A 13,576-nucleotide genomic window follows, 5' to 3' on the forward strand; every position below is an offset into this window, starting at 1 on the left:
CATTTTTCTTGCATCCCATACCAGGCATGTTTGGTTCTGGGTCCCTGTCGCAAAGATGTTCCCGCTTGGATGCTGAGTTGAATCAAAAGGGTAATCTAGATGACCTTCCATAGAGCTCACCACCTTCCCGTTGTGGGAATCTACCAGCCATCCATGTAAGGTGGTTTCCAACAACAGTAGCAAACTTGCGGTCTGGGCTTATGGATGTATGATTCACTGGCCAAGGGAAACAGAAGTAGCTCAAAAGCTGAAAGCTCTCCATGTTATGCTCTCTTACATCACAATCGTTATTAGGTGTCATGAAATGGATTCCGCCTCTTGGAAGCTAGAGCTTCGTTTTGATGGTGCCGAGGGGTGGAGGCAGAAGTAGGTGAATGCGCTGGCGATTCCAGTGATGGCAGAGGCGTTTCGCCGCCGCCGGCTTGTCGTTCGAAGACAGCTTTACCTGCTTTTAATTTGCCACAAACCTTATAGTCCCAAATCCCTACAGTTTTTATCTTCACTGCATACTTTCCTCAAAATTCACATAAACATTTGCTACGTCGACTGACTTTCATCTTCTCAATCTGATTATGCCAACTATCTCCATAATGAGTGCCATATTTCCCATTAATGCCAACCTTCTTTATTCACTTGGTCATTTTCAATGGCTTGAAGGGTCATTGCTTTCAACATCCAGAGTGACCCATGTGAGCTTCACAAACCACAAGGATCGTACGCACTGCACAGATTGTTGCATGCTTGCCATCTTATTCACAAAAAAACTTCTCGGAATTTCTGGTGGAGGCTTAGGCATTTACCCATGAAGGAGATGGGAGAGAGCTTTATGAACTCATCTTTCAAAGGACCTCATGTCCATAAGCACCCAAAAAATATTCATGTCTTGCGTTCACCGTGCACAACTCTCCATAGGTAAGCATCAAAACAGGGGAAAGAAGAAAAAGAACCAAACCATGAAAACAGAGTATAGATGAGGGAAAACATAACGGAGCAACTATAGCCTCACGTTTCATGTGATAGCTATGAACTAATACAAGTGGGGATGATCTGGAAATCTTCAATATAACAAGTTAAAACCAAACCATGTTCAAAGAGGATCCAACCACTTTCAGAAGAAAAGAAAATCAAATGCATGAGAGAGACAAAGCATAGCATCATATATGAATAAGCATACTCAATCGAAACAACCCTGTGGCCCTTGACGTCCACGGCAAACAATCAAAGCTATGCTCATAAATCAATAAAGAATGAGACAGCATATTGAGAAACAAGAACGTACCTAGCTTGAGGGCTGTCTGGGAATTCCACGGGCAACCTTCTTCAACCTCTCCTTCTAGCAATCGAATACCACCCTAACTCTCAGAAAGAAAAGTCTCTCACCTGAAAGAAAACCTCCATCCAGACCTCTCTTCCCGCTCCCTGCCAGAATCCCCTTCCAAAATATCTTCTAACGACAGCCCTCTCTCTCACCTCCCTGCCGCTGCCAGCTAAAAGTATCCTCAATGGTCAGACGACACCACCTTCCCTGCAGCTGCGAGCCTCCACTACCCCCATGCAGCTGGCAGCCTCTGCTCCTCTAACGGCCAGTAGATTCTCCTTTTAGAACCTTCTTAATAGGTGTCACACCCTCATAGGTTCTCTCAAGTCACTACCATGATTCCCTAGCAGGCCCTCAGGAGTCGACACGTGGCTAGCCAAGGCTCTTCCACGTGGCAAAATCAACTGCAGCAAAGAATGACCTAAATGGGGGTCTACAGGATGTTTATGTTTAAAATAAGTTATTTTTATATTTTTATCTTGAAAAGTAATTTATTTTTAATATAAATATTTTTTGTTATTTTAAGTAATTTTAAAAAGAGTTATTTTTATAAAAAAATAATAAAGATATTTTTTCCCAGGGAACTTTTAATCAAATAACCATTAATTTTAAAAACAATGTTCCTCGTCCCTCCCTTCCCGGGTTTTTTCATACTTTCAACTGAAGCCCTAGAAAAACCCCTCTCTCCTGTCTCATGCAAATCTCAGATATGCGATCTCTCAGAACATTCTACACCCAAAAACACCTTTTCAATCCAAAAAAACACATACCCATTTCTCTCTCTCCTCTCATCTCCTTCCAATCTCTCCAAAACCCTAAATTTTCCCGCCATTTCCGTTGCACCAACCACCGCCGCAGCGAAGAATCAACGAGCCTTGACGCCGATTCTCCGAGTATCGGGATCGGTTCAAGTTCACCTGATACAGAAACCAATTCAAGCAGACGTAGAACTTGGACCGTGTTCAATACGGAAGGCAGTCAGTACAGTGACAGACAAGAATCTGGGTCGAGAAGTGGAGCTGAAAGGAGCGAGGTTTCGGTAAATAAGGGTTTTGGGAGTGTGGAGAAGGCGAGATTCGGTGGTAGGTATGGGCTAGCTTCGAGCGATGGCGGTGTTGTGAGGGGTAGGAAGAAGGGGAAGAGTAAGGTTTGCTGGGTGTGTTCGGACTGTGGGTATTCGGATGGGCAGTGGTGGGGGGCGTGTAGGGAGTGCAATAAAGTGGGTACAATGAAGCAGTTTTCAGCAGGGGAAAGCGGCAATGGTGGCTCGAGGGTGAGCGGGTTCGAGGTGTCGGATAATGTGATTCGATCGTGGTTACCCCAGCAGCCCACTGAGGTGCAACCTTTGAGATTGACGGATGTGAACCGGGGGATTAATCAGATGAATTGGAGGATTCCCTTGTGAGTTCTTCCTCTTTTGGTTTTTAATTTGGTGCCTTAAGTTTAGTTGCTGAGGAGACGGATAAAAAGAAAAGAGAAGAAAATAAGATTTTAAGTGTTAGGATTTTATTTATTTTGGTTTTGTTGATGTGGAAAGCTGACCCAACTAATGCAGATGGCTGTATTAGATTTCGTTAAATGAATATATTTCATTTTCTGTGTTCTCAAGTAATGGAACCTGTAAGATTCAAAGATTTTTAGTCTCTTTTTGCAAAGAAACCAGATGAAGGATTAGGTTTAGTTGTTTTTAATATCTATGGGAATTCTTGTTTGTTTGGAAACTATCTATGGCTTGAGTAAAAATCAATTAGGAACAAAATTTGAGGGATGAAAATGGCATATAAACAACAGAGTAACTGAGGGAACTGCCTATCACTCACCAAATGATTGCAGCTAAATTGTCTCCACAAAGAAATCAGTTTTACTGAAGTGTTTCATCATTGACAATCAAATTGTTGGTCATTTTTTCACATCATGTTTCCTCTGATGCTGTGCAGAAAGTTAATATTAGTTTGTCTGATATCAGGCATGGGCCCTTTGGATATGAAGTTGCTAGGGTGCTTGGTGGTGGTCTTGTACCAGGTTGGTCCTGTTTTTCTAGTTATACCATATGTGTTGATATATGTCTGATTTTTCATATAAATTTTACTATTGAATGATTTTCATGTAGTTTGGACACTTTTGGGCTGTTTATGTGTGAAAACCATGCTGCATGCTGTATATAAATCATCCTATGCTTAAAAAAATATTTGGCTATAATGCCTCTGCCCAAGGATTAGAAATCATACTCTGCTATTCCAGTATGCTGAATAGTTCAAAACTTATTTTAAATGTGGATCTTTCTGGGTTTGTAGGTTCTTTGGTTTTGGTTGGGGGTGATCCTGGTGCTGGCAAGAGTACACTGTTGTTACAGGTAAAATATAGATTTTTATATTTTTATTCAATTGTAATCCTCTCCTCTGTATTAATTCTCTGTTGTTACCAAATCTTAATTTGAACTGGAAGATTGCTGCAATAATAGCTGAAGGGCATGATATTGGTGGATCAAGTCCAGTTGTGTATGTATCTGGTGAAGAGGTTAGCGTTTCTTGTGCCAGATACTTGTTCATAAAGCTATGCTTTCTTCATATCCTCGTTTACCTGCCATCTAATTTTTGTTTGTCATCTTATTTTATGTCATTGTTTGTTTCTTATGCTCTATTTGAATCTCTGAAACTAGTAGGGAGAAAAAAAAAATGGAAGGAATCTCAAATTCTCTTGTTTAGTTTGCCATGAAAATTACACAGGAAAATAAATTATAATGAATATTATTTGAAGACATATATTTTCAAATTCTTCATACTTCCAATGAAGAAACAAATTTGGGGAGATATGAGGGAAAAAAATTGCTGAACTTGAATTTATTTTTTCATCTTCCTTCATATTTTCTGTCTCCTTTTTCCTCCTTATTTTCTTTTCCTCATCCTCTCCTTAACTTTTCACGATCCTAATGAAGCTTTGTAGTAAGGGCCATTGAGCAGCACATGACAATGAAAAGTTTTCATTCTTTAATGGCATTTGAAACTTTTCTATGATTTTGTTCCTTTATTATTTCAATTGTGAATGTTTTCAATAATACTTACTAAGTGATATTAGGACATGAAGAATGTTGAGGGGTTTGAATTTTTTCATGATGCCTTTATTTTATGAAATTACTTCAATGTGTTTTTTTCCTGATTAACAATTTGGAGGTTTTGGCGACAACTCCATTTTATACGAGGAGTATGGCTATAGATATTTTGAAATATAAATTAGTTTTATTTTTCATTTTTAGTAATTTGTCATGTAAACAACCATAAATCTTTAACTTAACATGCAATCAAATCACTTTGTCATCTTCTCCATGGCAGAGTGTCGAACAAATTGGAAATAGAGCTGACCGCATGAGGATTGACACAGAAGAGCTTTTCTTATATTCAAGTACTGATATTGAGGTACATGGTTGTGGAAATAGGCTAATTTTTCTCTCCTTTTTTCTTTTTGGTTTATATTTGTGATATTGCTTATGGAGCCTAATGATTGATGTTTTTTCTTTCTTTTAGGACATATTGGGACAAGTTCATCTTCTTTCCCCCAGGGCTCTAGTTGTTGATTCCATTCAAACTGTATATTTAAAAGGAGTCATCGGAAGTGCAGGAGGTCTCTCTCAGGTCAAGTTTTATAAACTCTTTACCACTTATTTAAAGTGGGAAATCGGATTAGCTCAGGATGCTTGACATAGGCTGCTTGTTTTGCTCCTTTTGGGATGATAGAGTGCTAAAGCTTTCTTATTCTTAAAATGACATTTATTTGCTTTATGAATGTTTCTAGGTCCTCTTGCTTTTAATTTAATTCTGTGTGGGATTCCTTTTATTGGGCCTTCCCTGTTTTATGTTGTTATGTATCCAAAAGGTTTGCTTTGTAAGAAGGCATGTTTTTTGTTTCCATTCTCTTTTGCTTTTTCTTTTTAAAGATACTCTTTTCTAGTTTGAGGACCTGAACTCTAGTTCCACAGTGAAATCAGAAAGTATCAAATGTCTGTAGAGATGATACTATATGGTACTTTCAGGACTATAGCGTGTGCTAACATTGCCTTGACTTTTGACAGGTGAAAGAATGCACATCAGCCTTGCTGCGTTTTGCTAAGAAGACTAACATCCCTGTGTTTTTGGTTAGTATATGATACCTGGGGCCTGGTCAACATCCTATTTCCTTTTTTCAACTGTTTTGAACTCATAACCCAGATTGGAATATGGTTGAGCATGCATTATCCTGCTAGACTACCTTCTAGCCCTTTTCTGGTTGTTAACATTTCATTGCTCCAGATGGCTGGAGTTTAGAGGGAGATGTTGTTTTGATAAGGGTTTCAATGCTTAATTTGTTTCATTGATCCTAGAAAATAGAGGGGCAGTAAATATTATGTAGCTGTGCTCTTTAAGTTTTTTGGGAAGTTTGTATAAAATCATGGTGAAAGTTTTAGCTTGTCTTTGTAGGCTGAGGTTTATTGTGAGGATGCCCGAAAGGAGGGAGACAAATTTGGATATGATACTTAGAACAAAGGAGGTTTGAATTCAAAAGGATTGACCTTTAGATGCCTTTTCTAAATTGGATGTGGAAGTGTGGGCCATGTAATTGCACGTTTCTACTCTTGCTGTTGAAAAGAATTGATTTCAGGGTAGAGTGGATGAAATAGTTTTATTTTTCAGCATTTTTTTTTTCATGTCAATAAATGGAAAGCCTTTGCTTTTTCTCCAATTTTTAGAACTTCTCTTTGTTTTTTCTTCTTTTTAGCAGTATTGATTAATAGTGACTTAAATGCTACTAGACAAATCCTTCTGATTATTTTCTGCATATTGTCATTTTTTATTTTGTTGTTGCTCTCCTCTCTATCTTTCTCTCTCTTGGTCTGAATGTAGCTACCCTTGCTCTTGTTTTTGTGTATTTCAGATTGGACATGTGACAAAATCTGGGGACATAGCTGGGCCTCGTGTCTTGGAGCACATTGTTGACGTTGTTTTATATATGGAAGTTGGTATTTTGTTGTATTATCTTTTCTTGGATAGTTGCTAAATCTGGTACTTGGTTAAATTATAGGCTACCTTTCTTTGTTACCATTTAAAGTCTTGTTTGGTAACTGATTTGAAAACTGTTTTTAAGAATAGCTTTTGAATGCAATTCTTTGATGTTTTGTAGAATAAATGTTTGTTTGGGAACTTGAAGTGTTTTTAACTTGTATTCTATATTTATAAATATATTTGAAAAATAACCTTTTATATGTGGTATTTTATTTTTAATAATTATTCATATTTGTGTAATTTTTTTTTTTAAAACAACCTTCATAAAACAAGTGAAAACAATTAAAAGATGTTTTCTGTGAACAACCTGTTTTCTGTTTTAAGAACAAAAAACTATTTTCCGTTTTAAGAATAGAAAACTATTTTCCGTTTTCTGGTCTCTAAATGTGTTTTCCTGTTTTTTCTTTTGAAGAAGAAAAAACAGCTTTTGAAAACAGTTACGAAACAGACGCTAAGCTTTTGTCTACTCCCTGTAGATTTTTATCCTAGATGCTTTCAAGTTAATACATCAGTTGGAGATATCATGATCATGAGATCCTGTGTCTTGGGATGCATCTAGGATTTGGTTTGTATTTGAAAGCTGAGATCCTGCTGTCTATGCTCTGCATGCAGTTGATCATCTTTGTCATAATACTGAATATTTCTGAAATCACTCTCGTGGAAGAACTTGGGACTTACTGAAAACATTGACAAGAGCAATAATAATAACTGGAACCATAATAACCACAATGAGGGGAAAAAACAAGAAAGATGATGTTTCCGTTCTTTTAATCTTAGACCATCTTTTGAAGTTTATTTAATTTTCTTGATGCGCTTTATTTACCATATCACATTTTATATGCCTGTTTTAGTGGGTAGATTGATTGGTTTAATTAGAAATTTCTAAGCTTATTTCTATGTACCTCATATTTTATATTGCCCCACAGGGGGAGAAGCACTCATCTCATCGATTGCTTCGGTCTGTGAAGAATCGGTTTGGGTCCACTGATGAGGTATTAATTATATTAGTGCCATATATTTTATTAATCTTTAGCATTCAGCCATGTTCATGTGTGCTCTTATGGGCTCTTTGCATACCTCTTGTGTATGTGGACTGCACCCCATCTTTTGTTAGGGGCCTTTAGTATAAATTCCTATGCCTAAAAAAAAAAGAAAAGGAATTTCTTCCAAGTTAACTGTTTTTTCTTCCAAGTTTTGTGATTACTGAACCTTTAATTTCAGAATTTGGTATTGCTAATGTCTCGTGCATTCTGGGAAACAATTTTCCATCTTTGTTAATTTTGTTTTATCTTGTCAACCTAGTTAAACCCTATGGGAATGGGAATTTGAATTTCTTTGTTGAAAAGGAGTTTATGGTAATTCTTTCCCCTGAAAAATTTTCATCTCTCTTCTTATTTAAAGCTTATAATTAGCTCAAATATGCCCCATGCCAAGTACTTGTGCTAGTTTTGCTGTTAGTTATTAAACAAGAAGGCAAATAAAAATTATAAGCAAAGAATATTTTGGGTTCTCCACTTTCAATGTTATCTGCTACCTTTTTAACCCAAATGTGTTTTAGAACATAGAAAATGGAGCAAGCAGGTCCTTTTCTTTTTCCTTCTTTCTTTCCTTTTTGTTTTTGGGTCATTCATGGGAAAAATTATACAACCCTCCTTGTATTTTGTTGGATTTGATATGGGGAGTGTATCCAAAACCAAAAATGTAGGATATACATAATTGGACTCTATTATTTTTCTTAACCCATGATGAATATGACAATCAGGAATATATATACTCTATTGTTTTTATTGATGATAGATTACTTCTTTCTGTCAGCTTGGAGTGTTTGAAATGACACAATTGGGACTGCAAGTTGTTTCAAACCCCAGTGAGCTGTTCTTAAGTGAGCAGAACTCAGATTCTGAGATTTTAGCTGGACTTGCGGTTGCTGTAATTATGGATGGATCTCGATCTTTTCTCCTGGAAATTCAGGTGGTTCTTCTATTTTTTTTTTCCCATAATACAAATGGTCATTGCCAACTGAATGAGTCGAATGAAATTGTTTTCTAATCCATATAGGAATGGTATTATGTTGAAGATAACCTGCGCTTTGCAATCAGATTAATGATCTATTTTTAATTGTTTTGGAAAGTTCTGGTTTTCTTTGCTTGTCTGCAGAGTAGTGATGCCAGAGTTAGACATATAATTTCCTTTCTAGCAAATATGGCATAAAAATTTGGTGCATCATGATGCTTTCGAAGTACCCTGAGTTCCACCACTAATATAAAAAACTCATTAACAGGCATCAAATTGCTAGTTAGGCTCTCATTGATTTAGAGCTTTTGAGTTTGACAAATTGATGCATTTCTTTTCTTCAGGATTTGTTTGTGCAGAGAGAACAACATAATCATATTTAGAGGCCTTTTGGGCTTCATTATTTCTTCTGAACTTTTTGTAAGGGAAGAACTTTAGGATAGTAATACTTTTGTCTGTATTATAGTACTGAATTTACAGTTATAAATTCTCTCTTTGATTTTAACACCAGTTCAGATAAAACAATTTAGTGGATAGAGTTCAGGAGGATTCATGGTTTTGAATTAGTGAAATGGGGTTAAGCCTAAACTGTTTTAGATCTAGAATCTTATTTTCATACTTGTGAGGAATTACTGGATTATTCCTGGTTTTGAATTAGTGAAGGGATGCAGCGCACTATCCAATCTCTGAAGGACTTTCTCATTTCTAATCTTGTACATGTAGTCTCATGGGTAGCTTCTAGGATGGTCAAACAGGTCCACTATCTTTGGTGGATTTTATGGAGTGGCTGTGCTCCAAGTTCTAGAGTGGGGTTGTAGCGACTGTCGTTTGAATCTTTTGTGTTTCACATGTATACTTCTAGTGTACTGTCTTCGCCACTTTTGAATGGTGCTTTTCATATTTATATATATGTGTGTGTAATCTTATTTGCCTATCAAAAGGATTGTCAAGCATTGGTTCTCATCATTCCGTTTTTGTCCAACAAATCTTGTTTGAATGACTTCCATAATCTCTATGTAGGCATTATGTCTATCTGGATCAACAGTTGCAAGGCAAGTTAATGGGGTTCCAGCGAGCAGAGCTGATATGATTATTGCGGTGAGTAATTGTTTAAATATTTTACAATACCTTTTGCATTCATGCTAGGTGGTCCTTTTACTTCTCTCTTTTCAGTCTAAATTCAACAAATTTCTGTAGATATCAGGGAATAATATAACCATGCTGTTACATTCTTTGCTATATTTGTTTCCTACTATTGCTGTAGTAATCAATTCGTCATTGTTAATCAACCTGATGGTCTTTGTTCCACTTTGTCAGTGCATGGGTTTTGCTTAATGCACGTAACTACAACAACTTAAAGATAACCTTGTGACTGATTTAGCACATGAGAATATTAATCCAGCATTCTTTTAGATTATAAATCTAAATAAGGTTAGCTGATCATATGTAGCTCGGCCTTTTGGATATATAGAAGCATAAAGTGGGCCAGGAAAGCACTTATGTCTAGCAGGTGAAAATTTTGGGTGCATGTGGAAGTATCCAAAGCTTCAAACATTCACTTGCACACTTATTTAAGTGTGAAATTAAATATGTAGCATAATAGAAATGACATTGTCCATATAGAGGGATGGATACATTTTTGTATTTAGAATAAATATACAATATATCTTTTTTCTCATGCATTTGAAAATCAGAAGAAAAGCTGCTGTTTATTTTCTAGAATTTCCAAAGGTACCTTCACAAGCAGAATGTTCTTATCACTTTTCCATAGATCTACAATTTCTCATATGCATGTTGAATTTTCCTTAAGCTGCCTTGAGTTCATATCATGAGGCCAGGTGATGTCATTGTCACAAGAGAACCACAAGTTTTATAAGCTTCACTTGAGAAACGTGTAATCACAATTTTGGAGCTTTGATTATCAGTAGAATAGGAGATTTCTTCACCCAAGGTGGGAAATATAGTTTGAATGATTGCAAGGAGCCTAATGGTGATGGCCATAATGGCCTTACCTCTCTCAAATGGCTCGAAAGAGCCACCACTGTGATTCAAGTTGTAATGACATAACTTGTCCTCCTGAATGGCTTGAAGGTGTGCAGATAGCCTAATGGGTGCCAAGTAATGGCTGAAAGGTCCATGAGTGAGACAAACTAAAAGCCCATTGTTTCATAAGACAAACTATTCTCTTTAAAAAAAGGGGCTTATGTTCTAATGTTCACCCTCCAACACAGAGATGGAAAAAACAGAGAAAATGAAGCAGCAGCGCAATGAGTAGCTTTCCAGCAATTTGTTTCAATGAAAAGGCCGTTTTTCAATATTGAACTTAATATTCAGATTATTATCTTTTTTGTCTTCTCCTCAGATTTCCTAGCAGCCAAATAGAGGTTAACCCCATCTTCACTTAATTATTTCAGTTTTTGTTTTGGTTTTGTCCATCATGTTTCTTCTTTTTTGTTGAAATCTTTGAGGTGGCATTGTGTTTCGCAGCTGCTGATACTTTTGTATTCCTTAAAGATGATGTAAGAACTGACCCTTTAATCTCTTTATCTGTTAGGTTCTCATGAAGCAAGCTGGTCTAAAGCTCCAAGACAATGTAAATTAACATTTCCTCATTATTTAGCCTTTAGTAAGAATGATCAGTAATGACCATAAATATATTTTTAACTCCACCTCTTACTGACCTTTCATGTATGTTATACCATTGATTCAACTAACTATCAAGATGGTTACTATAATTATTTTAATCGCCTGCTCATATCATTGGTTACGCTCCTCAATTTAAAGTGGTTTCCTTGTACCGTTTCTTACCACAGGGCATCTTTTTAAATGTTGTAAGTGGTGTGACACTGGCAGAGACCGCTGGGGATCTTGCTGTAGCAGCTGCAATTTGCAGCAGGCATGTGCTCTATCATTTAATTTCACATCATCTACTGTTATCAATTGGTTATAACTTTTATCTACATGCTAAATATAGGCTAATGTTATGTTTGTTCTCAATGTCTTTTCCCTTCCATAGTTTTGAAGTTCGATAAATATTACATGGGGTGTAACAAAATTGTCTGGGCTAGTTACAGAAAATTGTATTTTCTTATTGAACTTAATAATCTGCTCCAGTTTCTTTTCTTTCATCTCTTCCTTCTTTTATCCCCTCCAATGTTGAATTCACTATTCTTTGTTGTTATAAATCAATAAACTGAACTTTGTTTTCTTCAGCTTCTTGGAGTTTCCTATTCCCAATGGCATTGCATTCATTGGAGAAATCGGCCTTGGTGGTGAACTTCGCACGGTATGCATATTTTCTCTCATTACTGAACTGATTTTAAGAAGTGAACTAGTTTTGCAGTACCTTTGCCTCGATTCCCTTACTGGCTTTTGGAAGCTTGTGCACTGTTTAGAGAATAAGATAGTAAATAATGCTTTTGAAAGGGTGACTTTCATCTCAGTCCATGAAATACTCACAAGCAAAGCTTATGAATTTGGTCTCCTGAAGCTCCTCTCTTAAGCATAACTTGCATCATCTACACATGTATTTGCATGTACCTACAATGAGGCCGAGCCGGCCCTTTGCCTAGCCAGTCTCACCTACCAAATTCACTACATGCCAAGTAAGCCTGATTCCCCCAAAACTTGAAGGAGGCTGAGCAAAATTGAACCTAAACCTTTATTATGATTGAGCCAATTAGAGCTCCTTCAAACACAGCTTGTTTACCGCCTTCAATGGTATTCAACACCGTTCCTTCGAAAACCGACATGGGAAATTGTACGCTTTATCTGCATTGCATTCATCCTCTGTGTTTTGCTCATCTTCCTAGTTCTTAATGCTGCTCAATGCAGAAAATCTTTCGCCTTCAATGTAATATATTTTTTAAGAAAGAGGCTGTTGCCGATCATTTTCATCTTCTGCAGGTACCCAGAATGGAGAAAAGGGTGAACACAGTAGCGAAACTGGGATACAAAAAATGCATAGTCCCAAAAGCAGCTGAAAAATCTCTACCAACTCTTGAGGATATGAACATTGAGATTGTGGGCTGCAGGAATATGAAAGAGGTTATCAACACAGTTTTTGTCTGAGGCGTAAAAGAAAAGCTGAAGATCATTTTGACCTTTTTTGGTTACCTTTCTATCATATTTATATAATTTTATTTTTGGTATGATCAAAGGTGTAAAAATGTTAATTTTCTACTTTTAATTTAATTGCCTCTTGCCCCTACTATGATTAATTATTTTGATTCCTCTTTTTATCATTTTCTTTTTTTATTTAGGTTATGTTCGGTACTAGGAAATTCTAGTCAAGAGAAAAAAAATAGAGAAAAAGAAAAAAAGAAAGAAAAAATAAAAAATAAAAAATTAAATTTAAAATTAATAAATTATTTTATATATTATTTTACTTATTTTAAATTTTTAATGTAAAGATTAAATAATGTGAAATCAAATATGAAAAAATGATTTATTTTAATATTTTTTTTCTTTTATTAGTATTTCTAGGGAATCTAACATAACCTCAGGTAAAATAGAAAGCTCGAGTAACTTTTAAATTAAAAAAAAAATATTAGGAGCATTTTTTTCTTTAATTCAATTTAATTTTTTTAGATAAATTATATATATATATATATATATATTTGTGAAGGTTAGGGGCATTTTTTAATACTTAGAAAATGTATTTAAAATTTTAAAATAAATAAAGGTGGAATATTCTTCAAGGGAAAAAATAAGCACTTTTTAGGAATATTATTTGAAAATGAAGTTTTTAGGGCTTATTTGTTAATTATTCTAGAAATAGGGGGACGATTTTTCTATTTTTGAAAAAAAATAATAATAAGAGAAATATGAAGAATAATTAAAAATAAAATATTACATGTAAAATTTATTTTTAAATATTTTGTGATTTTGTCTTTCTATAAATATTTTATTTTAAAACAGTTTCCAATTCCCCCTTTCTTTAGTTCTCCGACGCTCATCTCCGATTCTCCGATCGAGTGACTGGGCTTCACTCTTCAAAGATCCGACGTGGTAAATCAAGTGAAAAGTTTGGGGTCCACTTTTTTAGATTCCGACGTGGCAAAATCACAGTGAAAGCCGGAAGTTTATGAAGGCATATTCACTGGAGAAGATCCCAGACAGAGGAGGCAGAACATTTTACCTTCTTCAATACCAAAAATTTCTAGGGTTTCGCTGCGACTGACTCAACCATGTACAGAACCGCAGCTTCACG

General features: G+C 35.8%; 1 protein-coding gene across 1 annotated transcript; it reads left to right on the forward strand.

Moving 5' to 3' along the window:
- The first annotated feature begins 1,965 nt into the window (after positions 1-1,965).
- LOC117921461 (DNA repair protein RadA-like) lies at positions 1,966-12,515 on the forward strand. The gene is made up of 15 exons (XM_034839332.1): positions 1,966-2,719; positions 3,285-3,340; positions 3,613-3,671; positions 3,764-3,835; positions 4,648-4,731; positions 4,840-4,947; positions 5,385-5,447; positions 6,224-6,304; positions 7,278-7,343; positions 8,167-8,322; positions 9,385-9,462; positions 10,919-10,957; positions 11,178-11,260; positions 11,578-11,650; positions 12,271-12,515. The coding sequence occupies exons 1-15, from the start codon at positions 2,013-2,015 to the stop codon at positions 12,433-12,435; spliced, it is 1,890 nt and encodes a 629-aa protein (XP_034695223.1). The 5' UTR covers positions 1,966-2,012; the 3' UTR covers positions 12,436-12,515.
- Positions 12,516-13,576: the final 1,061 nt, after the last annotated feature.

Source organism: Vitis riparia, chromosome 9 (genome assembly GCF_004353265.1).
Source record: "Vitis riparia cultivar Riparia Gloire de Montpellier isolate 1030 chromosome 9, EGFV_Vit.rip_1.0, whole genome shotgun sequence".
In the NCBI taxonomy this organism is placed as follows: Eukaryota; Viridiplantae; Streptophyta; class Magnoliopsida; order Vitales; family Vitaceae; genus Vitis; species Vitis riparia.